The sequence below is a fragment of the Lepidochelys kempii genome, chromosome 1 (assembly GCF_965140265.1).
Source record: "Lepidochelys kempii isolate rLepKem1 chromosome 1, rLepKem1.hap2, whole genome shotgun sequence".
Lineage (NCBI taxonomy): Eukaryota > Metazoa > Chordata > Testudines > Cheloniidae > Lepidochelys > Lepidochelys kempii.
In genome coordinates this window covers 35713536-35738038 of record NC_133256.1, presented here as the reverse complement: position 1 = coordinate 35738038, position 24503 = coordinate 35713536, and the positions used below count along the sequence as shown (strand labels likewise).

At 42.3% G+C, this 24503-nt stretch overlaps 1 protein-coding gene across 1 annotated transcript in view; it reads left to right on the top strand.

Annotated features, from left to right (window-relative positions):
* The first annotated feature begins 522 nt into the window (after positions 1 to 522).
* Positions 523 to 24503, top strand: part of ALKBH8 (alkB homolog 8, tRNA methyltransferase) — a 79162-nt gene continuing 55181 nt past the window's right edge. The window contains exons 1-7 of the mRNA XM_073338719.1: positions 523 to 562; positions 4580 to 4769; positions 12560 to 12800; positions 14208 to 14339; positions 15247 to 15342; positions 16724 to 16828; positions 19180 to 19250. Coding sequence (XP_073194820.1) covers positions 4641 to 4769; positions 12560 to 12800; positions 14208 to 14339; positions 15247 to 15342; positions 16724 to 16828; positions 19180 to 19250 — 774 coding nt within the window. The 5' untranslated portion in view covers positions 523 to 562; positions 4580 to 4640. The remainder of the gene's footprint in view (positions 563 to 4579; positions 4770 to 12559; positions 12801 to 14207; positions 14340 to 15246; positions 15343 to 16723; positions 16829 to 19179; positions 19251 to 24503) is intronic.

Here is a 24503-nt window from a genome sequence, read left to right as displayed (position 1 = left end):
CCAGAGAGCAGGGCCAGCGTTAAGAGTCACTGGGGGCGGGCCCAGGAAAGAAAGCCAGAGCCCCAGTCCCACTGTACGGGTCTGAAGCCAAAGCCTGAGCAACTTAGCTTCGCCGGGGGGGGGGGGGGGTGGCTTTGGCATGGGGCGCCTGGCAATTGCCCAGCCTACTATCCCGTAACTCCACCCCTGGCTTTTAATCCATTGCAGAATCAATGCAGAAAACCAGTTATTGTGGCCCAGGCAGGCTGTGGAGGTTTTATAGCATGCTGGGGGGCTGCAGAAAGAAAAAGGCTGAGACCCCTGGCATAGGTCGGCAGCAAAACCTGCCTCAGCCACAGCCACGGCCACGTCAGGGCGGGGGGGGGGGGGGGTACCGCACTGCCTCAGGGGTGCTGCAGGGCGAGCACGCGCAGGAGGAGACGTTGAGACCACACAGCTACATGGGGACGAGGGGGTTAACCGGGAAGGGACGCTGCCCGCCACGGGCATGACGGGAGCTGTAGGCAGTGAGGCTCATGGGAGTTGTAGTCAAGGTTTCCCCAGAATGGCTGCCTCCCGCAAGGTAACGCGCGTGGCTCCCTCTGCCACCTTCCGGCGGCTGCGCGGGTCTCAGCTGAGCTCCGGGGGCCACGCTCAAAGCTGGGCGGACGCCGCCGGCGAATGCCGTGTTAACGTGACCAGGAGTAACGGCCTGTTGTCAAACCCAGTCCCTGCGGGAGGGCTGGAGCTCAGGGTCTGTGCTGCAAGGGCGGGGGGAGGGGTCACTGCGTCTGAATTTGGTCTGGCAGCAGCCGGTTCAGGGCCCCCTCAGTGACATGGATAACTGGGGCTTTAGGAGACCATTCATCTCTCAGCCCCCCCAGGGCAGAGTGCAATTCTGCTCAGCCTTGCCATGCTGCCACGGTGCTGTAGGAGAAGGTCAGTGTTGGCAGCAAGGTCCAGTGGATAGCCCACAGGACTGAGAGGGTGGAGACGTGTTCTAACCCATGCTCTGCCACTGATCTCTGCATGAATTAGGGCAAGTCGCTTCATTTTTCTGTTTCCCTTCCCACCAGTGCTTAATTTTTGCCAGGGCTGAGCCCCAGCACCTCTGAGCTTGCTGCAGAAGTTATGAATGTAAAAAAAAATTGCTTGAGCCCTGGCACCTCTTGCGTTACAAATTAAGCACTGGTTCACACCCTTTCCTGTCTTCTCTAGTTAGCCTGTAAGCTCTCCGGGGAAGGGAACATTCTTATTGTGTGTTTGTACAACACAATGGGGCTGAACCCAATCTAATCTTGACGGGTGAATAAATAATAATAATTTCTGGAATTATTATAATTAGTGACAGGTTGAGCCCAGATCAGACCTCTAGATCTAGCCAGTCCTGAATGTTGGGAGTCGGTTTTTAAAATACAAACCTAGATTCAAATTTTGCAAATGATCCCACCTTTATAAATGGGAGGTTCAAAGCACTGCAGACTTTGTGATATTTGCAGCCCTGATCTGTATCTGAAACTTGCATCTGGAGCTCATCTCCAATTATAATCTTTGACTTTGTAAATAAATGCAAAGTAGATTATGCAGAACTTTAGCGATTCAGACGGAAGTCCATCTTGTCACCCATTAGTGTTTCATGTCAGCAATCTTACACAATAAGGCCCTTATTCTGCAATATGTTTATGTAGACCTGCATTGAAGTCAGTGGACTTCCATACAGGTGCAGGAGTTGCCTTTCATTGCAGGATGGGGGTCTTAATGGTTAAAGGGTATAAAATAAGACTATTGTGTCTATGAGAAGTTATATATTGGACCAACAGTTAACAGCTCATGCTCAAATAAATTGGTTAGTCTCTAAGGTGCCACAAGTCCTCCTTTTCTTTTTGCGAATACAGACTAACACGGCTGTTCCTCTGAAACCTGTATATATGACATGTTATCATGAATACGCTACATTTTATAGGCAATATTAAAAACATCATCAAGACATTATGGAAATAATAGGTAATAGGATTTGAAGGATTGCTCCCTCTGCCCTCCTCTCTTCTTTTCTCTGTTTTATGTCCATTGTCTATCTAGGAATCTTTTTCCAGAAGTTCTGAGCACCTGCAAAGTGAAGTCAGTCACTTTATAACTGGGCATAGTGCTCCATCTGCTGGTAACTAGCATACGTAACTACAATCTAAATTAATCTTGCTGTTCTCTTCAGAAATTGCTCCTAAAACATATGGGGCCAGTCCAGGCTCTCCATTGTTGAGCAAAACTCTCCATTAACTCTTTCCATTAATTTCATTGTGGCATGATATGGATCATTATATTCACAGCTAAAACTGCTGGTAGAGCATGATTGTTCCTGTGTTTTTGTTTTAATTTTGATGCATTTTGAGGGGTTGTTTTTCAGTGCAAATGAGTTAAGGTCCATAATAAGGCGTTTGAGTCTCCATTGCCTTGTACCTTCTATGGTAATTTTGACCTAGTGCAAAGTGGGTAAAAAAATGTTACAAAATGGGAATGATAGAGTTTTTCACTCACCATGCAAAGGTCAAAGGGCTTGATTTTGTACCATTAAAGTTAATGGGAGCTTTGTCATTGTTTTCAATAGACATAGGACTGAGCCTTAAATGGATATGTAATGTACAAGACAGTGGAAAATCAGCCCCAATATGTGCAGGCAGACAGTGTGCAAGCTTTCCTATAGAGTCTGCCATACCATTGTCCTTAAATCCCAACCTGTGTTTGCCTTTGATATTCAAGTCCCTGGGCTGATTCTGGAGTGGTTGATTAGTGAATCAGACCAGAATTGCTCCAGCAATAAAAGAGGTCTAGTTTCAAGTCTCTCAGGAAAATTGTGTAACTGATTTCTCAAAATGTGTTCTTACAAAGATAAACAGAAGTTTTAACTTTGTTCTTATATTTTTCTCTGTGTTGTCCTTTCCCAAGTGAAAACTAAATTCACTGCACCTTTTGTTTAAGCAGGTATGAGTTTCCCTTGTCTTTACCTGGCTGATTCTTGTTTTCTTGTATTCTGAAATACACATTACAGGCATTGCTATGTTCCACGTGTTTCATTATTTTGTTTTGTTTTCAACTGCAATCTATTTCAGATAAGAAAAGTATTCTGAATTTGCAGTTTTCATAGGCAAATGTGAGCGCCCTTCAAGGGACCTGGCTGTGGACTGAGCCCACAACTTCCTCTAGCTTTCTCATTCATAGGAGACCGCAGGAGGGCAAGTGGTCATTTACACTAGTAAAACAGGGAGTACTGGGATGCAGAAAAGGCAAATCAGAATTGAGTATAGGCTAAAACTGAGATCTGTTATCCTTTGGAATAGTCTCTTAAAGGAGACAGTGAATGCCCCATCACTCAGGACTTTTAAAATAGATAGGACTGCCACTAATAAATGTAATAATGGGGAATAATCACACACTGTTAGGAAGATGGATTAGGTAGCTTCATAGATCTTTTCTGCCTCTGTATCTGTGTTTCTGTGGTCATGTAAGTGACATATTTCATTAGGGAGTGCTTTTCCCGTCTGAACTGGTGCCCCAGCATGGTATTAAAGTAACTGCACCAGCAGAGAATCCCCTTTCTCAGTTCAGTTGTAAATGTGAGAACCTGGCTGTTCAAAGATTGCATGACACTACTTGGCAAAGAGGTCAAAGACAGAATGAGCATGGAAATTCTCCTACCCCCCTCAACCCTATGAGTAATCAGTTGAAACACATTTTCAGAACAGAGCTGTTGCTGCTGTCCCTGCTGGAACTTGTTGTATTGATCGAGGACATCACTTTCCAGTGCTGGCAATTCATTTTCTTTCACAAGCATTTGAATTCACCTTAGGGTTTAAGAAGCGGGGAGGGAAAGAGAGAGAATTGGTTTTTGGTTTTTTTTCAAAGGAATTTCTTCAGCACTGTTTCATTTCAGGGTTCCAAATTTGTTATTTCCATTTTTTATTAATTATAGTTCCCCTTAAAAACCATAGTGGAGGAGCAGGTAGGGTGAAAAATTAATGTTGCAAGCTTGTGAATAAAGGAACAGAATGGGGAAGAGATTAAACACTGAAATAAAAAAAACATCTGGCATTATATACTATACTTAGGACTCCCCTCATAGCAGCCGAGCTGGTTGGGAATTTTTTCTTCCCTAATATATAGCATAGATTGCCCTTTATCTTGCATGAATCACCCCCCAGAAAAAAAAATCCTGTGGGGATGAATTGAAGGGGAAAAAACAGTCTCTGCATTCAAGTTAATTTTGTGATCCTCTCCCCCCATCCCCTCCAAAATTGTAAGCTAAATGAAGTTCCCCATTCCTACCTGAAAAAGGACTTGTGAGGGAGGTGAATAATCTCACCGAAACAGTGTGAACTAGGTGAATTTTGTTCTCCATTTTTCAAATGGGGGAAAAAATGGGACATTCGCCCAAGATCTGTGAGGGATTTGTATTCAACATGGTATTAGAACAGAGGTGTTATTAGTAATAGAAATAGTGGATTTTTTACAAAGGAGTTTTATGTTGTCAGTGGCTCTTTAAAAATTATTTTAAAATGGCCTTTGAATAAATGACATATTCATTTTTTTTTATTTTTTTTTTTTTTAGGAATCTTGAATGTTTTCTCCCGTCTGCTGTGGCCTTGTCTTTGCAAATCTCGAGTGCAGAAATGGACAGCACCGGTCAAAACAATCTGAAACGGAATAAGTCTGAGAAGAAATTATTGAGGAAACAGATCAAGGCCAGAAACACTTTAATGAGGCATGAGGGCATCGAGTGTGTATCGCACACCACAAAGGTGACGTGAGGTTCCAATTGTTATGTGAGCCTGATTGCACAGCTTATCCATATCCTAGCCTCCCCTATATACTGGATAAAGTGCAGTTCTGCTCTGAAAAGTGACTGTGAAAAGGGCAGTGAGACTCCATGTCGATTGTTTCACATTGATTCCAAAGTAGAACTGCACTTTGGGCTTTGGTCAAAGCTCTTTGTCCATGGAGAAACTCCCAGTGACTTTAATGGTCTTTGGACTAGGTCTTTTAGGCTGAAAGGATAGTTCATGTGGCTGGGAAAAGTTCTGATAGCCATAATTATGTTACTAATAAAATTTGTTACCTTCATCCATTAATATACATGTTAGAGCTTCACATTCCGTTTCCCATATTACTTTCTTTGTCTCCTCTGCTTTCATTTTTGTGCCTTCATTATTCTTCCCTCCATGCTTCTCCACAAAGCATAATCTCTCTCCTTCAAACTCACTATTAAACCCCACTCCTAGAAATCTTTTCCAACACTAATCCGATCCTCGCTAGTAATCTCACTTCAGCTTCTCTTCTGTAAACTGTCATCCCATGTCTTGCCCTGTCTGTCTCAGGGCTCTTCCTCATTCTAGTCTTACGGTTGCCATTGCAATCTTGGCAGTTGTTTTAAGGCAAATTGTTGGGCCTGGTTTACACTGAGATTTAAAACCATGTGAGGATGTAGGTAAATAATGATTTGAAAACCTAGTGCAGATGGCAAATTCTTTGGGGAAGGGACTGTCTTTTTGTTCTGTGTTTTTACTGCACTAGTACAGTGGAATCCTGGTCCGTGGCTGGGGCTTGTAGGTGTTACAGCAATCCAAATGAAAATAATTTAGTAATAATAGTCAGAATTTGTAGCTGAATTTAACCCAGAGACTTTGAAAATCCTCTGAACTTTGTGATACAGCGACAATACACAGATGAGGTAATGAATTTCCTGAAATTCCCTCTTCATTGAGACTTTGTTTGATAGGTTTCAAGCCAGAATGATTTTTTTTTTTTATGTTTGCATTGTAAACCTCTGGAAAATGTGATTTGTTACAGTACACAAGTACTGACACTGTCCTGAGATTCCATAATAGAAATATCTGTCAGTAGTTATTCAGACATGTCACCTAGCACTCCTTGTTAAGATTTTAAGAGTACTGTCATCCTTTTCCATTTATTAAATCTTTTCCTCCCATTTTCAAGCCAATTTGCTCTCATTTGGAATAATTAGACACTATAATTTGAAACAACAAAACTTTTTAGGATCTGCTCTCAGAAAAGGTAATAGAGCATTTATAGAAATACTTTTAGAAAAAGATTGGCTGACTCATTCTGGGAAAGATGTTGAGGAGAAAAAATGTGTGAAAGGCAGATATGCCATTTTAGGCCAATAACAGCATATGCTTGCTAATAATTATATGAAGGCACCAATATTGACTGCATACTTAAGGTTGCATTTAGTTTGCCCTTAAAGGAGGACTAAAATCACTCTGTTTCACACTGAAATGATTGATTTACTATCCAAACTTGGCAAAATAACTATTCAGAAGACAATTGGACTTTGTCTGTAATTTTTGCAAAAATATGGACAATCTTTTGCAGAGGAAATATTTTAAAATGCTTTTTTTGAAATTTTGTCATATTTTGTTTAGTTCCACTAGCAAAACAACCACACTCCCCCAACACACACACATTCTGATAAATCTTTGGACATCAGCTAGTTTTAGAGACAAGGTGGGTGAGGTAATATCTTTTATTGGACCAACTTCTGTTTGTGAGAGAGACAAGCTTTCATGCTACACAGGATGAGGACTGATAGGTCAGATATAGAGTGAGATCTTTGTGAAAAACGTTCACCCACAGGTGATGTTGTGTTTTTGTCTTTTATTATTTTCCTGAGAGAGAGCTTGTCTACACTACAAAATTATGTTGACCTATCAGTCCTCAACCTCAAAGGGAACCTGCCCAATACTTTCAAAAGATGAAGTTTAAATTCATAACTTTGCTAGACACTAAAAATCATGGTCTTAATAAAGACATTGGATTGATGTTTCATTATGACAATCTGTAACCCATTAACCCTCCCTTTTTGTCGTATTACTGTAGGGATGTTAATGGGCCACTTCACCTTGAATGGTCCCTCAGAATATGTGGTAATTGCTTATGCTAAACTATCTGTTGCACCTTGTATTTAGCTGCCATGCTTAGAGTACCTTTCCTGGACCTGATGAAGAGCTCTGTGTAGCTCAAAAGCTTGTCTCTCTCACCAACAGAAGTTGGTCCCATAAAAGAGATTTCCTCACCCAGTCTCTCTCATATCCTGGGACCGACACAGCTACAACAACACTGCGTATCAGCCACTTCTGAAATTCTAAAATTAAACACTCAAAAGGTGATTCCTCCTTACTCAACTGAACCTAAATAAACAGCGGGGCTGGCTCGCTCTCTTCCACCCCTGAAAGAGAGAGAGAGAGAAATTCCATATGAAGGAGTCTCAGAAGCTCAGCTATCAGCTCCATTTTGAGTCTGCATCTTTTTGTGATGAACCTGATGGCATGGGGAGACGGGGACTTTGTGGGAAGCCTGTGATTGAGGGACTCAGTCTGTGCTGTGGCATTAGTGCTTTAAGAGAGCCCTGGTACTACTCCTCAGTGCGCCATGAAGCAATGCTGGGGCAGCTGAGCGTATGTCTACACTGCAATGCAAGCCCAGGGTTAGTGGGACTTGCGTCTGCAGACCCTGGGTTTGAAAAGTCAGGGGCTTGAGTGTCCATGCTCATTGGTGGCCTTAGGTTTAGAAATTTTGAGTCAGGGCCCCACACTGGGGCACCAGCATCCATACTGCACTATGCAGACCCGAGTCCAACCAACCATATGCCAGAGTACTTAGCGTCCTCCCAAAATGTGGATGCTCTAGCCCTTGGTTCATGGTGCAGCATTGAAAAACTTGACAGTCCATCCCGCACATCACAGGAAGTTGTCACAGCCCGCCAACACATCCTGCCAAGCCATTGTTTTGACGTGCATGCTCCCAGCTACTGAAGCCAGCAGCATGGAGGAGTCACCATTTGAAGAACTTCTCTTGCTTGGGCTTCCACTCCTGTATCAGGAAACAGGCGAAGCGTCCATGAGATGCTGGTGCACATTTCAGCAATGTTTTGTGACCCTCCGAAAGCACCTGCTGGAGCTAATGATGGAGCAGGAGGAGGAGGACGACGATACAGATATGGAAGAATGGTACTGGCTGGTACGACTCGCGACTCTCAGTATAGTTGCTGATGTCCTCTATGTAGACCGGTGCTACTGGAGTAGGGCTGCAAGCGCAGATTGGTGGGATCCCATCGTTATGCAGACCTGGGATGACCAGCAATGGGGTCAGAACTTTCGCATGAAGAAAGCTACATTCCTGGAACTTTGTGAGCAGCTTGTCCTGTCCCTCCAGCATCGTGAGACCTGTGTGCGGGCGACCATATTGATCCAGACGTGGATTGCTATCACTTTTTGGAAGCTGACTACTCAAGGCTGCTACAGGTCTACTGCTAACCAATTTGGTGTTGGAAAATCAACTGTGGGTAAAGTGGTGATGTAGGTTCTGAGATGATCAGGCAAGTGGTTTACCCAGCTGCGGTGGACAGAAACTATATTTGTGAAGTAACTGCTGGTTTTGAGAGAATGAGCTTTCCAAACTGCATCGGAGCCGTTGATGGGACTTGTGCTCCTTAGGGAGCAAATGAGTACATAAACTGCAAAGGGCACTATTCTGCTGTTACGCATGCCCTTGTGGACCACAGAAGCTGATTTATGGACACTAGTGTGCGATGCACTGGAAGGAGGAATCGTGATGCCAGGGTTTTCTGCTGGGCGGGAGTCTACCTTTATGGAGAGGTTGGGATTCTATTTCCACCAAAGGACATTGTCATAAATGGAGTTACTGTCCCCACTGTTATCCTGGGGGACCCCACATAACCCCTTTTACGTTGGCTTATGAAACTGTATCCTGAGCTCGGTACCTGGCAAAAGAAGGGTTAATCACACTCTGAGCAGGTGCAAAATGGTGGTTGAATGTGCATTTGGCTGACTGAAATCCCCCTGGCACTGTCTACGTGTTTGGATTCCAGTGTCATCAATGCTGTCCGCATCACTGTGGCTTGCTGTGCTCTTCACAATCTGTGTGAAGCCAAAGGTGAGCTGTTTGCCCCTGAATGGAACTATGGCAGTGATGGATTGCTGAATCAGTACACTCAGCCAGAAAGAAAGTGCACCTGTGACAGCTGCGGCAGGATGCACCCAAAGAACACAAATCCGGGATGTTCTGTGCTCCCACATTATGGGTTGGCATGGGCCAATGGAAGAGAGAGAACTGCATGTTTAGGAATGTTTTTCTACATCAGTGTTGACAGTAAATGTGTGTTGTGACAATACATCATTGAAATGTGTGTGAGGGGAGATATTGTCACTGTACACAGTGAATGGGGCATATTCATAGAATCATAGAAGTTTAGTGTTGGAAGAGACCTCAGGAGGTCATCTAGTCCAATCCCCTGCTCAAAGCAGGATCAACCCCATCTAAATCATCCCAGCCAGGACTTTGTCAAGCCGGACCTTAAAAGCCTCTAAGGATGGAGATTCCACCACCTCACTAGGTAACCCATTCCAGTGTTTCACCACCCTCCTAGTGAAATAGTTTTTCCTAATATCCAACCTAGACCTGCCCTCACATATTTTTATTTTGGATGACCTGACTGTTAATGTAATGGACGGGGAACTGTGCATTTTCATTATTGGTTGATTGTACCTAGAGGTACTGAAAAATTGTGTATGGCTATAACTTGCTCATTGTTCCTTACCCTATGGTTATCTTTATTATTCAAAACAAACATTGTAAGTCATGATGTAGTGATGGCAATAAACTCTCTGAATAAAATAAAAGCCTTTATTTGTGTTACAAAAATAGCAATATTAAAGCATTTCCAGGCAGGCAAGCCAACTGTGTTTGCCACCAAAGTATTCAAACTTATGGTACCCGAATAGCACATCTGTGAGTGGAGTGTGTTGGTCAGCTACTGCGGTGGCCCTCGAAAATATGCCCTTTCCCAAAATGTGCCTAGCTGTCTGGAGTTCCTGCTTCGGGAAAAGTTTGCAGCTATCAGCCCCTGGGATTGGGTCAAAATTCATGGGGGGAATCAACAAGATGCTGCGCTAGCATCTGTATGGCTTACTGTCTTCCCACAGCGTCTCATACAGGCTTTTATGACTGCATGCAAGCACACACCTTAATATGGACTCGAAGAGAACTCCACGGCCACCCCATCCCCTCCCAGACACATTTCCGGATGGCATACTTACCCTCCACTCCTATTTTGGACAAATGATTTTGTCACCAATGGACTACATATTTAAATGGGCCACATTTCAACCCCCACCTGCACCACCACCACCTGGACAGTTCACTGTTTACAGGTGGCTCGTTACACTGTTGTATAAGTACAGAGCAGTGTACTCACAGGGAAAAAAATATAAAGTTCTTATTTTTATAACGCCCCAGCGCCAAAGTGCTGTCCGTGCAATCTGCCATGAGTGGCTACCCGCTGCAGCCACAGCTTGTAATAACTTTTGCATTGCTTCATAATCCGGAAATCCTCTCCATTCCTATATTAATCAGAACAAACATGGAGCCAGAAACTTACCAGGCTCTTGGGTTAATTCTGTTTCTTCCAGTTCTGTGGCAGGCTGCTGCTCAAGCTGGCGGGGGGGGGGGGGGGGGGGCAACAAAAGGCTCCTCCGGACCCAGGATATGCTGCAGCTGCTCCAGTGGCAAAGCGTCCTTGGACCGGTTCCAGCACCATAGTGACTTTGCTGGCCTGAGTCGGTGCCTGCTGGACTCTTCCATTCCTATATTGGATTCAGAGATCAGAAGTTCGCCACCCAGGCTGTAAGCACTATTGGCTCCGTTCTCGGTGCAGTACCCCACACCCAGTCAGACGCCTCATAAAAGGTGCAGGATGAAGGCGGGTTCTCAGAGGTGCAGTTCTCATCCCTGGATTGCCAGTAGTTGGTCTTGAGCTGCTTGATCCATTTTCTGGGTGGTCACTGGTCCAGTGACTTCCCAGCACTGCCAGCTTCTTCTCTATCTCTTTTTACACGTGGTCATTGCTAGTACTCCTACTAAAACACATCTTTTTGCTGGCCTCACATCAGAGATTCACCAAAATCTGACTGTGCTCTCGAGACCAGGAAGTGGCACGCTTGACAAAAGATGACTTCTGGTTGATGGCTGTAGCTAACGACAGAGAAGGTTTACTCTGTAGCTCAGTGGTCAGAATAAAATGGAAGGGTTAAACGCAGCCTGGCTGTACAAGCGGGGTTGCTTCCATTTCCTGGGGGTCAATTGGCTACTTTTGGGATAGAGAGGATAAAGAACAGTGTCTGATGGGTTTGTGGGATAGCATTGGCTAACTCTCACCTGAGCTGCATCCACATATGCAAAATGATGGAGTTTGGGCCCGAGTGCCAGTGGGACCTAGGCTCGAATCGACTCATCCTGCAAAGTCCTGGGGCCTGGGCCTGAGTCAGCCAGGCTTGTGTGTAAATGGAAGAGGGGTTTGAGCTCAAGTCTGGGTCTGAGCCCAGGCTTGCATTGCAGTGTAGCCATACCCTGAGTGTCGCTGCACTGAGACACTGGCACATCAGTGATGGCAACTCGTCCCATTGAGACTACTCCCGTGCATAAGTGTTTGGAGGATGAACTGTGGCCCTAACGCTGTATTTTGAATTGTGTAGCGGCCCCCTGGATAATGGGTGATTCTATTCTTTCAGCAGGATATATACTATATATAGAATATATATATTCACCAATATATCTTTACTTTTAGCATTTTGGGGCATCCCCAGCAAGCTAGCATCAACTCAGAGAAGTACCCTGAAGGGGGTCTGAAGTTGGGTTCTGAGCTGATTCTGCTCAGCACTGGTTGGATGTTAGTCCCTAACATGGGGCATGAGGGATACCTCATATTGCTCTCAAGTGGCCTTCCTCCCCTCGCCCAATGAAAGAATAGCATGAGTGGGTTATGCTAATGAATGCATCAGACTCTCCTCAGACAGAGGAAAGGGTTACCCTTCCTTGGGGAAGAGAGTAAAGAGAAAAATGTTGAGGATGATGTTGGAGGCCACTCCTTCAAAAAAGTTATTGGGGGAGTTTAGAAATTGGCTGCTGAGCTCAGTTCTCTCTGAGTTCATTTGTGGGAGTCATAGCACTTGGCTGTCATGAAAAAAATCAGGTGGATACAGTTAATGCAATGGGATTTATTTTTGTTCCACCCTTTCAAGGGTATTGAAGGACACTTACAGCCAACTGTTGGCTATGGAATCTGCAAATACAAATAAATTCTGTAGCTGAGGGACAAGAATGTTCAGGGCATGTGCAAGGCACATGTCATCCCTGTATTGTAAATGTGTAGACTCCCCTTCCCACCGCCCGCACAGATACCTGTCTGCAGGCACAGTTGTGGTGTCTGTACACACAAACATGGGCATGTTATGTCTCTCTGAGCTTGAATGCTCTTGTTCTTAAAAGCCTGTCCCCTAAATGTGTGCTGTACTAATGTGCTCTGGGCTTCAGATAACCGCAGATTAATTGAAATAGAAACATTTCCTTTGGGAAATCAAACAGAATAATCACAGACCAATTTAGAGATAATAGCTTCATTTCTCTTTATGACACTTTTGTTTGTGAAATGCTATTTTCAAGTAAACAAATCAGTGGTGACCACTAACGTGTCTATTTAATTTTTTTAAATTAGAGCTTGGTCGTTGCCAATGGAGGTCTGGGTAATGGTGTGAATAGACACCAACTGCTCAGGCTAGTAGAGGAATGTGGATTGGTGGAAGCACTCTTAATGCCTCCAAATAAACCGTATTCATTTATGAAATATGGGTCGACAGAAGAAGCAAAGAAAGCCTACGACACTCTCAATGGGAAAGAGATAACACTGGAGGACTCCAACCAAAATGTTACTCTGTATGTTAACTTTGTGGAAAAAGGTATCAATATTCTGCTATCCCATAAAGCATCACTGTTCTTCCTTTGCTTTTCAGTTGCTTGTTATAGTGGAACTGTGGATGGAATTCTGGCTCCATGAGAGTCAATGGAAGTTTTGTCATGGACATCAGTGGGGTCAGAAATTCACCTTATATTTTTGAACTGTGTTTGGTGAATCATTCCTGGTTTTTGTCTTCTATTATATGGAACTTAGAGCAATCTGTGGATGCTTGAAACAATACTTTATATGGCTGAATAAATACATGTATTAAATATAAGGGTCAGCTTTTCCAGGAAGCTGAAAAGCAAAATTAATTGCCCAAAAGGATCAAACAATAATAGGAACAATAATCTACTTTCCTCATTAACTAAAGTCTAGGGAAAAAAGAGGGGTCTTGTAGCATACCCTGAAATCTGGTCTCTTGTAGACTGAGGTATGGAGTGAATGTCAGAACTAAAGACCTTTCACAGAAAATGTCCTGCTAGCAGCTCCTTCTTGTTTAATGCTAGGAGGCTGCAGCAGGAACACCTCCGTGAGCACATGTGGTCGTATCAGGTGGAGAGAGAGAGATGGTCTCTCTGGTAGCTTGGAGCCGAACCATTTGTTGCTGGAGAGGAAGGATAGTCTTTGTGGTGAAGATAATAGGTTGGGACTTGGGAGGTCTGAGGTCAATTCCCATTCTACAGACTTCCTGTGTGACCTTGGCCAAGTCATTTGATCTTTCTGCACCTTAGTTTCTCATCTGTAAAATAGGAACAATAACACTTGCCCGTTTAGATTGTGAACTCCGTCTCTATGTTTGTAGAGCATCTAGCACAATGAGGTCCTGATCTTGGCCCCTAAACTCTACCACAGTACAGATAATTTTCAATAATAATTCATAGGGCTGTAAGATGGGAGCCTGTTACGTAAGTCATTTTCTATTAAGATAGGTGTTGTAGTGAACATTTGATCACATCTGGTTGCACAGCTACAAATGACCATCTTAATTTTATATCATTTCTTACATTTAAGAAACAGCATATAGCATTCAGACATGATACTTTCTTCACTGTACTCTATGCTTGTCAACCATGAGCAGTGACAAATCCTGAGTCCTGGCAAGATAAAATTGAATCCAACTAGAATCTCCCCTGAAACGCATGGGAAAGTTTTGACCTTTATTTTGACAGACAAATCCGATATTTTTTGAGAGTGGAAAACACTAAGTCTCTCGGGTCCTACACAGTGAAATTTGAGAATTGGGTTGTATAGCACAGAACATGGATTCTGATCCTGTTTTATGCTACCAAGGAGGATAATTAATTCAGATGATGATGATCTATCTAGGGTTTATCATTATTGATAAAAGAACACAAGGGGATCATTTTCCATAAGCAGTAGCACTGTTTTATTTTTATACCCACAGTGCATTGGGAGGACATTATACCTATTAGCTTGCCTCCAGGCCTGATGATGGTTGAAGAGCTTGTGTCTCCTGAAGAAGAACAAAAGATGTTGGAAAGTATTGATTGGACAGAAAATGAAGTCATTCAAAATGGTTAGTAGAACCATAGAAGGTGAGACCTTCAAAAATAACTGCAAATTGTCCTTTTGTTAAATTTAATTTCTGCACGAAGTCTGCATCTTGTACAATTTATTCCTTAAAATCATTCTGTATATTTAGTCCCTTTAAAATTGAGTTTTATATCTTATAGTTACATTTGAGTTATGCTCCTGCTTCCAGAAGCAGCTACTGTAGAGTCATTTCCTGACAGCGTAGTCAGTCAGTGAGTTTGTTCTGAGAATGCAGCACCTGTAATCTGATAGCCTGCCTGGGAGCTGGAGCTTTTGACCAAAGAGAAGTCAAAGAAGCTCCCTTCCCAGTTGCTCATGTAGTTTCAAATGAGCTCTGTGGAATAAATTTCTTAACAAAGCCAGTTATTTTTTCCAATTAGCTTCCATATTACAAAGTAACTTTTACTCCTTGACACAGCACAAAGCATTATATTAACTTTAGTTAGTGTGAAGTGTAACGATGCAAGGAAGTGAAAGTTCCTATTATGTCCATATCATGAGCTTGTTCAAAGTGTCAGCCATGGCTCAAGAAAATTGGTACTGTTGTCAGAGAGAGACAAACACACGGTCCAGGGACCTACAGCCTTTGCTCCCATGTGTAAGCATTGATGTCTGTGGGATTGCTGCTATGTGTAAAAGCATTTTTGACTTCAAAGAGAAGTGGTATTAAAGCTCTGTGTTGTTTTGTCACTCTTAGTACATGGGAAAGTTGAGTTGTATATTGAGGTTCAAAAATAATAGTGTTTTCAACTATTGAATAGTTTTGAGCTGCACAGAGATTGTGTGGAATAGGCAATAGGCAAATACCCTGCAAGCATAGCGAATTGTGTAAATTAATATATTTTACATATTTTAATATTTTTACATTGTTTAATTTTTCTGCTTCACAGCCCAGAAGTCTTTAAAACACAGAAGGGTAAAGCATTTTGGATATGAGTTTCGATATGACAACAACAATGTAGACAAAGATAAACCCTTGCATGGAGGTGAGAACTTTCCTATGAAAAGGCATTTTAAAATGGCATTTGTTTTAAATCTGTTTTCCAACAGATACACACAGAACCTAACTTCAGTACAGTGTAGTGTTCCAGGAAGTTGTATAACTAAAGCCTTGATTAAAGAAGGCACTTAAACAGGTGTTTAAATCCAATTAACTTCAATGGAATTTAATGACACGCTTAAACACCCTTCTTGAATAGGGATATTTTCCTGAATCAGTGCTGTAGTAAATCATGTTTTAGCATGCATGGATGGAACCCATTTTTAATCACTTATAACTTGGTATTTTTTTCAAACTTTTTAAAACAGTCATGGATGCCATTCTTCACTGAGGTCTAGCCAAATGTAGATTGTGAACTTCTAAATTTTGGTCACTTTTTTGAGCAACCGCTATATGAGGAAGTTGCCTGCTGCAGCTAAGGGTGGAGAGGGCTGGCAGCTGGGGAACAGCAGAGGGGCTTACCCATTGACATTTCAGGGCCAGAGAGTGAGACCGAGAGGAACTGTGAGAGGGCTGGTAGGTGTGAGGGATGCTCCCAGCAGAGAGGCCGTCGGGGTCCCAGCTGGGAAGAGTGGGCTTGCACTTTGGTTGGAAGGGCCCAGTGGCTGTCCTGGTACAAGGACAGGAGCAGGCTGCAGGTGTAGTAAGAGATGCCAGGGCTATGTTTTGCATGTGCTATTTGCACTATGCTGGGGGAAAACTGGACGATGATAATGGGACTTTTGTTATGATTTATGTGGACTGTACTTTTTTAATAAGATAACCCTACAAGGGCTATATTTGCCCCCAGAAAGATTCTGTGGACTATTTTGGAGGAGTCTGCAGGAGGGAAACTGAGGCAGGCATTCTGTCATTCAGCAGCCTGCCACAGAAGGGTGCTCCAGGCAGGGACTGCCCTAAGACAGGGTCCTAACTCAGCCTTTAATTTTGTGCAAAGCACTTGTGCACCTGGGTGAAATTCTGCACCCATTGGGGTGAATGGGGATTTTGCCATTGATTTCAATGACACCGAATTTGGCATCCAGTTATTTATGTTCACAGACAATAGAAATTGCACATACAAACAATGGGCCCAGTGCTGCCAGTCCTTTGTGTGTGGCGGGCTTCTAAGAACTACTTACAGTCTATGCAAGTTACACATGTAGAGGGTTTGCAGGATTAGACCCACTATTTCCATGCACACATCATAGTGAGTACAATATTGCCTGTGTAATTGATGGGGTGCAGTGACTTACAAGCCCCATTTTGGCTGTAGATATTTTATCATATTTCTGTGTATTTTGTCCAGTTGTTAGATTTCTCCTTCACCAAAAGCAGAAAAAAAGAGTAGGAAAACATCTGGTTTATACTTCTGTTTGTAATAACAGGGCTCCCGGGAATTTGCAGCATGCTTCTGGAGAAGTGCTTGAAGCAGGGATATATCAAACATAAACCCGATCAGTTGACAATAAACCAGTATGAACCTGGACAAGGTAAGTGCATTTGCCCTTTAAAAAAATCAAACTCAATATTTTATCTAGAATTGAAAACAGAAAACCAACTACAATGGGTATGATTCGGAGACAGCACTTCTGCATCTGCTAAGTTCCACAGGGAGGCTTTCATGAATTGAGGGCAGTGTCTGGATGCAGTCTTCCTAACTTGGGAACTCACATTTAGAGATATCCTGGTACTGAAAATGAGTAACTGAGATTAGAATCTGGCCCAAGAGTCTTAGGCCAGGTCACGGAAGCTGATTATGTAATAGAAGAGTTGGTAACCTGGAGAGGTAAACAGTCCATGTATGACAGGATCAACCAAACCCATTTTTCACTCACTTCCTGAGATAAAGATTCAGGAAAATCACCTGGTCCAAGTATAACTGCAGGGCTTTCAACGGGCTGGCCAAACTCAAACCTTTCCTGCCATGTTTTGCCAAGCAACAAGAAACCCCCTTCTATAGGTACATATGAGAGAATCTTCAGGATGATGCAGACTGTATCCCCATGTTGGAGGAAGGGAGTGCTGCTCCAACAGTCTCTTCCAGACTCAGTAGGACAGAAGAGAGAGTTACTTCCACTCATGCATCCACAGGGTAAAGCATATGCTGTGCTTTTTACTGAATTCAGTCATCAAGGCAAGGTACCTGGCTTTGGCTTTCCAGTCTCTGGAATATATCTGGTTTGTCCTTATGAATGAAGGACAAACACTTCCCTTCCAGAATTAATCTCTGACAGTGTACTTATTATCTGCCAACCTAGGGTCTAGACATCTGACCCTGTTCGTTCACATATCTGACAGCCAGTTAAATTGGTATGGTTATGTGCTGCTGTCTGAGTTATCTGAATTAATTAGTATGAATTGTAATTTTCTTCCAGGAATACAGAATTTATATAAAACCTTTCTTAAGCTCTAATCATTTAGGACATTAATTAGCATACAGTATGTGCAATCCAGTACATTGATATAAATACTATCCAGTATCTGTACTGAGTCAAATTCTATCCCTACCTTCTAAGCTTTTCAACGCAGGGACACTGACTTCAGTTTTCAAAAATGATTAGTGATTTTGGGAACCTCAGTTTTTGGGTGGCTACCTTTAGATGGGCTTGATTTTTCTGAGGTCACTTTGAGAAAATCAGGCCACTATAAGGTATTTCAAGTTGAAGATCCAAAAACTCAGGCACCTGAAATCTCTATTCACTTTCAAAAATTCAGGTCATTGTCTCTTAGTATGTGTCTGTACAGCTCCTAGCACAATGAGATCCTGAATGGAGTGTTTGGATGCTGCTACGAAGAAATAATAGATGCACATGTCTTATCAGGCTGACTTCAATATATTTCTGAGGGCAGAATTTCTACACTTCATATTGTAACCATGTTGTAATATAGTGAACTTCTTGTAAGATGCTTAACCTATGTAGTTCTGTATGGGATTAAGTACATTGCTCCTCTTGAAACTAATGGAAGTCAATACATGTGCACCTGGGGGCAAAATCTGGCTTCTGATATTGGTACTGTATATAAGACTGGTCAAAACAATTAAAACAAAACATTTTCCTGTTGGAAAATGGGATATTGTAAAAATCAAAACTTTCTGCAGGGAGAGATCAATTTTGACTGAAGTTTTGATCAGGAGAATCTAAACAAAATGTTTAATTTGGGGTCAGGTCGCCATTAATCTGTGTCAGGTTTCAGAGTAGCAGCTATGTTAGTCTGTATTCGCAAAAAGAAAAGGAGTACAAGTGGCACCTTAGAGACTAACCAATTTATTTGAGCATGAGCTTTCGTGAGCTACAGCTCACTTCATCGGATGCATTAAGTGGAAAAACTCCGATGAAGTGAGCTGTAGCTCACGAAAGCTTATGCGCAAATAAATTGGTTAGTCTCTAAGGTGCCACTAGTACTCCTTTTCTCTTTTCATTAATCTGTGTGTCTGCCAGAGCAGCTGCAGTGCCATAGGGAAGTTATATTTCCAAGTCCTTTGTGTCCCCATTCTCCCCATGGGCCCTGCTTTCTAGCCAGACTATGTCTCCCATGATGCACTGGAGTCTCCCTGTGGCTGAGCTACTGCAGTGCATTTTGAAAACAAATGTTGATTTGGGATGAAAACAACTGTTGAAATATCAGAATTTCCCATGGGAGGGGAAGGAAATTCCATGTTTTGATCTGCTGTAGTACTGCACTACACATAGTAGGCATAAAAATGCACGAGGTTACTGTGTTATGGTTTACATGTGAACAGCTGTGAAAATGGGACTTAGGAGAAGCTTACATTAAAAGTGATGGTATTTCAATATAATTGCAGTGACTATTTATTCATTCTCTGGTTTTTGTGTTATAGGAATTCCTCCTCATATTGATACTCATTCTGCGTTTGAGGATGAAATAACCTCTCTCAGTTTAGGAGCTGAGGTATGCTTAATATTTCTTTTTATATTTTGATGGTACTCAAATGACATAAAAGTAAAGATCTGAGTAGATCTTAATAAAAGGTTCCATGTTTTACATGACGTTTTTTCTCAGTCTTTTGCGTCAGATGTCTGGCATGTTAACCTGTAACAATAGTGCGATACTTAAAGGGGTGAAATTCTGGCAACATTGAAGTAATTGCCGTTGACTTCAGTGGGGCTAGGACTTCACCATAGAATAAAATCTTCCATGAAACTGACTGTTTTAAACTACTAGGACTCAATTGTCCATTGCCCTTCCTCAGTTTTATTAGTACCTTCAAAACTCTCATATTAGTACTCCCGTGTATGTCTCTACCTCATTTCTTCCTGTACCATTTCCTCTTCTCTCTGGTCTGTCCAAGCCTCTCTCCTATTATTCCTGTGTTTATTACAGTAGCTCGTAGAGTTCCTATTGGGGTAGACACTGTACAGACATCTAGCTAGAGACAGTCCCTGCTCTAAAGAGCTTACATCCGAAACAGACAAGACAGACAAAGGGTGGGAAGAGAAATGGAGGCATAGAGAGGTGAAGGGACTTGCCAGGATCACACAGCAGGTCATTGGCAAGGCTGGGAATAGAATCCATGTTTTTCTGCTCCTAGTTCCGTTCCCTCTCCACACCCTTTTTTCTATTCTGCTTTGTAATTCAGTTCTTGTCACACTTATCACCGTGGTATGAGAGCATACGTACCCACTCTCTACTTTGTGCCTTCTGTGCTTGGAACAGCATCACAACAAACATTGGCTAAGTGCCAACCCCATTTTCCTTCCTGTCATTCCTAAATACCTACATGTTGCCGCCACCCAGTGCCCAGAGGCAAAACAATAGCAGGGGTTTGTTACCTGGTGTGCTTTACTTAATAATTATAACGGGGTGGAGAAACAGAAAAGTTTATTTGCAGCTGCAAACAAACTTTTCTGCTTCTCCACCCCGTTGTGATTATTAAGTAAAGCACACCGGGTAACGAACGCCTGCTGTTGTTTTGCCTCTCGGCACTGGGTGCCGGCAACAGCTTTTGGCGCCCAGCGTGGGGCAACAAGCCTGCAATTTAGCCTTGCCCAAATCCCTTCCGGCGGTCAAAAATTGTGGCAAAAACCAACGCCCAGCGCGCACCGGTAAGTTCATCGGGGGCCTCAAAAAAAACACAGTTTAATCAACCCCAAAGGGCACAACAGTGCAACGCACTCATATAGTAAAAAAACAGCTGTGGGCAACAGTAAAAAACCAGTCCCTTAAATAAAATAAAAACCTTTTAAAATCCAAATTATATGCTCTGTTAAAACCTAAAAACGCCCAAAGTTACCCTGTAAGTATAAAACAAAAACAGAGCACAAAAGATAAAGTACGGTGCATGCCCCTAAAGTATATTTTAGTAAATTAAGAAGTATTTAAATCAAATCCAATAACTAAAAATAAATTTAAGCAATTTTATACAGTTAACTGGCCTCAGTACCAATTAAAATACCAAAAACAGTGGCCTCCTGGAAAATCACTAAATCATAATACAATCCTCCAGTTACTCCTGTTCTGTCAACAAACAAAAAAGTAAAATAAGCATTCCTATGCTTACTTGTTTATAACCTTGTGGTCTCCTACTAATATTTTACAATACTGTAATTTAACCCCGATTGGCCCAGTAGCAATTAACGTCAGTCCCCGGACCCCCACCCCAAATGTAATGGCAGATCCGGTGTCTCCTTCGGCCCCTACACCCACGCAAAGTAAGGCTTCTTCAGCCCTTACACCCACACAAACTGAGGCTCCTTCGGCCCCTACACCCACACAAAGCAAGACTCAAAGTAAAATTCCTAGTAAAGCTCATAGTAAGGTTCAGCTCCATCTGCTAAACTATACCCGTTACTTACCAAAACTAAAATTGCCCATAATGCAATAAAAAAAACAAGCTGCTCTTACCATGCAGGTCTATACTCATGCACCTTTTAATCCTATAAACCTGGCCGCTTTCAAAGCACAGGCTAAAAAATTTTCTATCAACCCAAGCAAGTTTGTATCGGTTTTTGAGAGATGTCTTAGTAGCTACAAGCCAAACTAAAATCATTGTAATGTCCTTCTGCAAACATTATTAACTGAGGTTAAACAAAAACAAATCATAGCTAAAGCAAAAAAAAAAAAAAGCAAAAAGGCAATATAACCAGGACCGTAACAATGTCCTAATCCCAAATAATCAGGTTCCCATAAAAAATCCTAGGTGGGACCCAAATAACAATCAAGCTATGACCCACCTCACCTCCTATAAAGAGCTGCTACTGTATGGACTCTGTCACGCAGCTGTCAGACAAAATAATTAAACTAAACCATATAAAGTAGTGCAAAACCCCCCAAAAAAGCCCTGGAGCCTTTTTGCAGCGCATTCAAAACACAATCCGACAGTATACCCATTTTTCAGTTCTTAATTTAAAAAATGCTTTTTTTGCCATCCCAGTTAACACCTCATCACAAAAAATTTTCTCCTTCAAATAAAAAGACCTTAACAAAGTTAAAAAGCAACTTTGCTAGACAGTGTTAGCCCAGGGGTTTAAAAATTCCCCCACCCTCTTTGGCCAGGCTCTGACCAAAAACCTAAAAGAATAAAATAATAAAAAAGCCCTCCTTTTGCAATACATAAATAATCTGTTAATTGCCACTGTGAGCTTAACTCCCTGCCTTAAAGCCACCGTGAGTCTCCTAAATTTTGTAAAACTCCAAAAATATCAGGTAACACAAAGTAAGGCTCAAATTGCTCTCCCGCAGATACAGTACCTCGGGTTCTACTTATGGCAAAAGAAACGCCAGCTTTCAAATAAAAAAAAAAAAGCCATATGCCAAGTTCCTATTCCGAGTAATTGCAAGCGGCTCAGAGCATTTCTGGGGATGGCAGGCTTCTGTAAAATATAAATCCCAAAGTTTAAACTATGAGCTAAACCCCTGTACAACTGTATAAAAAAGCAAACCATAACCCCTTTCATTAAACCCCAAAGGCTGACAGGGCATTTAAAATCCTAAAAAAAAAGCTAATAAAAGCCCCAGCTCTAGGTCTGCCAGATCTCTCCAAGCCATTTCAGTTGTATGTACATAAACAAAAGGGGGTGGCCCTAAAAGTACTCACACAGCTGCTAAAAACATAAAATGGTCCGGTGGCATATTTTTCTAAACAACTAGACCAAGTAGCCAAGGGCTGGCCAGTGTGCCTGCAGGCAGTGGCAGCCACCGCTCTGACCCTGGCAAAAGCAAAAAAACTAACACTAAAAAAAACAATGCAGGTTTTTACACCACACATGGTACGCGCTTTACTGGATGTTAAGGGCGGCCTCTGGCTCACACAAGTGCGTATGGCAAGATACCAAGCAAAGCTCTTAAAAAACCCTGAGGTCACGCTGCAGCCTTGTCCATCCCTTAACCCTGCCACCCTCTTACCAAAAACTAAAAAACAAAAACATAACTGTTTAAAAATCATAAATGCCCAATATTCTAGCCACCCTTTAATTAAATTAAAAAAATGTGCCCCTCCCAAATGCAAACTATAAGTAGTACACTAATAGTAACAGCATAGTAATAAATAGGCAAAAAAGGGCGGGTTATGTTATTATAACCCTCAATGACACCATAAAAGCTAAAAGTTTGCCCGCTGACACCTCTGCCCAGTTGGCTAAGCTAGTGGCCCTGACCCGTGCACTCAAACTGTCCAAAAAAAACCAAGTCAATATTTTCACTGATTCCAAATATGGTTTTGGTGTGCTGCATGCTCATGCTGGCCTTTAAAAGCAAAAAAAAAAAAATGCTAACAGCCCAAGGCTCTCCAGTCAAGTATGGGCCCCAAATTCTCCGGCTTCTAAAGGCAGTGCAACTCCCTTCAGAAGTGGCAGTAGTACACTATAAGGCCCATCAAAAAAAAAAATCAAAATAAAACTAAAAATAATGCCAGGGCAAATAAAAAGGCAAAGCATGCTGCCACCCTGATGTCCCCTCAGACTAAAAACACCTATATGCTTGCCCTTATCCCATCAGTGGGGGAGCTCCCAACCCCTCATTATTCTAAAAAACAACAACAAAAAAAAAAACAGCTAGCTAACAAACTTGGTCTCCAAAAAAAAAAAAAAGGCTTCAACCCCCCCCCCCCCCCCAAAAAAAGTCCTCTTACCAAAAGGCCTAATTCTTCCAGTATTACAAAAATTACATCAAACCACTCATGCTGGCAAAAAGGCACTTATTCAACTAATAAAAAAGTACTTCATAACCTCCAGACTCAAACCCCTGGCTGCCCAGGTACAGGCAAAATGCCTAGTCTGTCAAAAAAATAGCCCCCGACCAAGACACCCAGTACCACCAGCAGCCCTGGAACCCACTCCAGGCCCCAGACACGTGTGGCAAATAAACTTTACTAAGTTTCCCCGGACCCAAGGGTTCAACTATCTCCTTATTATAGTAAATAAATTCAGCAAATAGCCTAAAGTCTTTCCATGTCACAATTGCACTGCCAGGACAGTGGCTCTCAAGTTTGTTAAAAAAATTATTCCTTGCTTTAAACTTCCCCAGTAAATAAAATCTAACAATAAAACACACTTCACGTTAAAAATCGTCAAAAGCATCTCAAACGCTTTACAGATTCCCTAAAAACTCCATACACCGTAAAAACCGCAAGCCAGTGGGGTAATAAAGCAAACCAATCAGACCCTTAAGCGACATTTCTCAAAAGTATGCCAGAAGGCCTCCCTACGGTGGCCTAATGCCCTGCCCCTAGTTCTGCTCCGCATCCGTGCTCTCCCAAAAAGTAAATTAGGGCTTAGTCCCTTTAAAATTATGTTTAAAAGGGCATGGCCTACAAATAATACACCGGTTGTGTCAAAAAAAAAAAAAAGTAAAAATTAAAAAATGGGTTTCTGTCTCAGTATATGTGTTCCCTCTCTGCTGTTCTTTTGTCTCTTCACAGGTATACTAAAAATTCCCAGCCTCTACCCTTAAACTCGCCCATCCACTCCCTGCAGCCTGGTAATTCAGTGCTCGTACATACCTAAAAAAAACAACCCCCTCCAAAAAAAGTAAATAAACCCTATACCGTCCTGCTGGTCTCCCACACGGCAGCAAAGGTCAAAAACCACAAAAATTAAATTCATTATACCCGGCTAAAAGCGGTATCAACCCCCCAGCTAAAAAATAAACTGTGCATTCAGCCCCCTCCACTAAAAATCTTAAACTAAAATTACTATTTAAACAGCA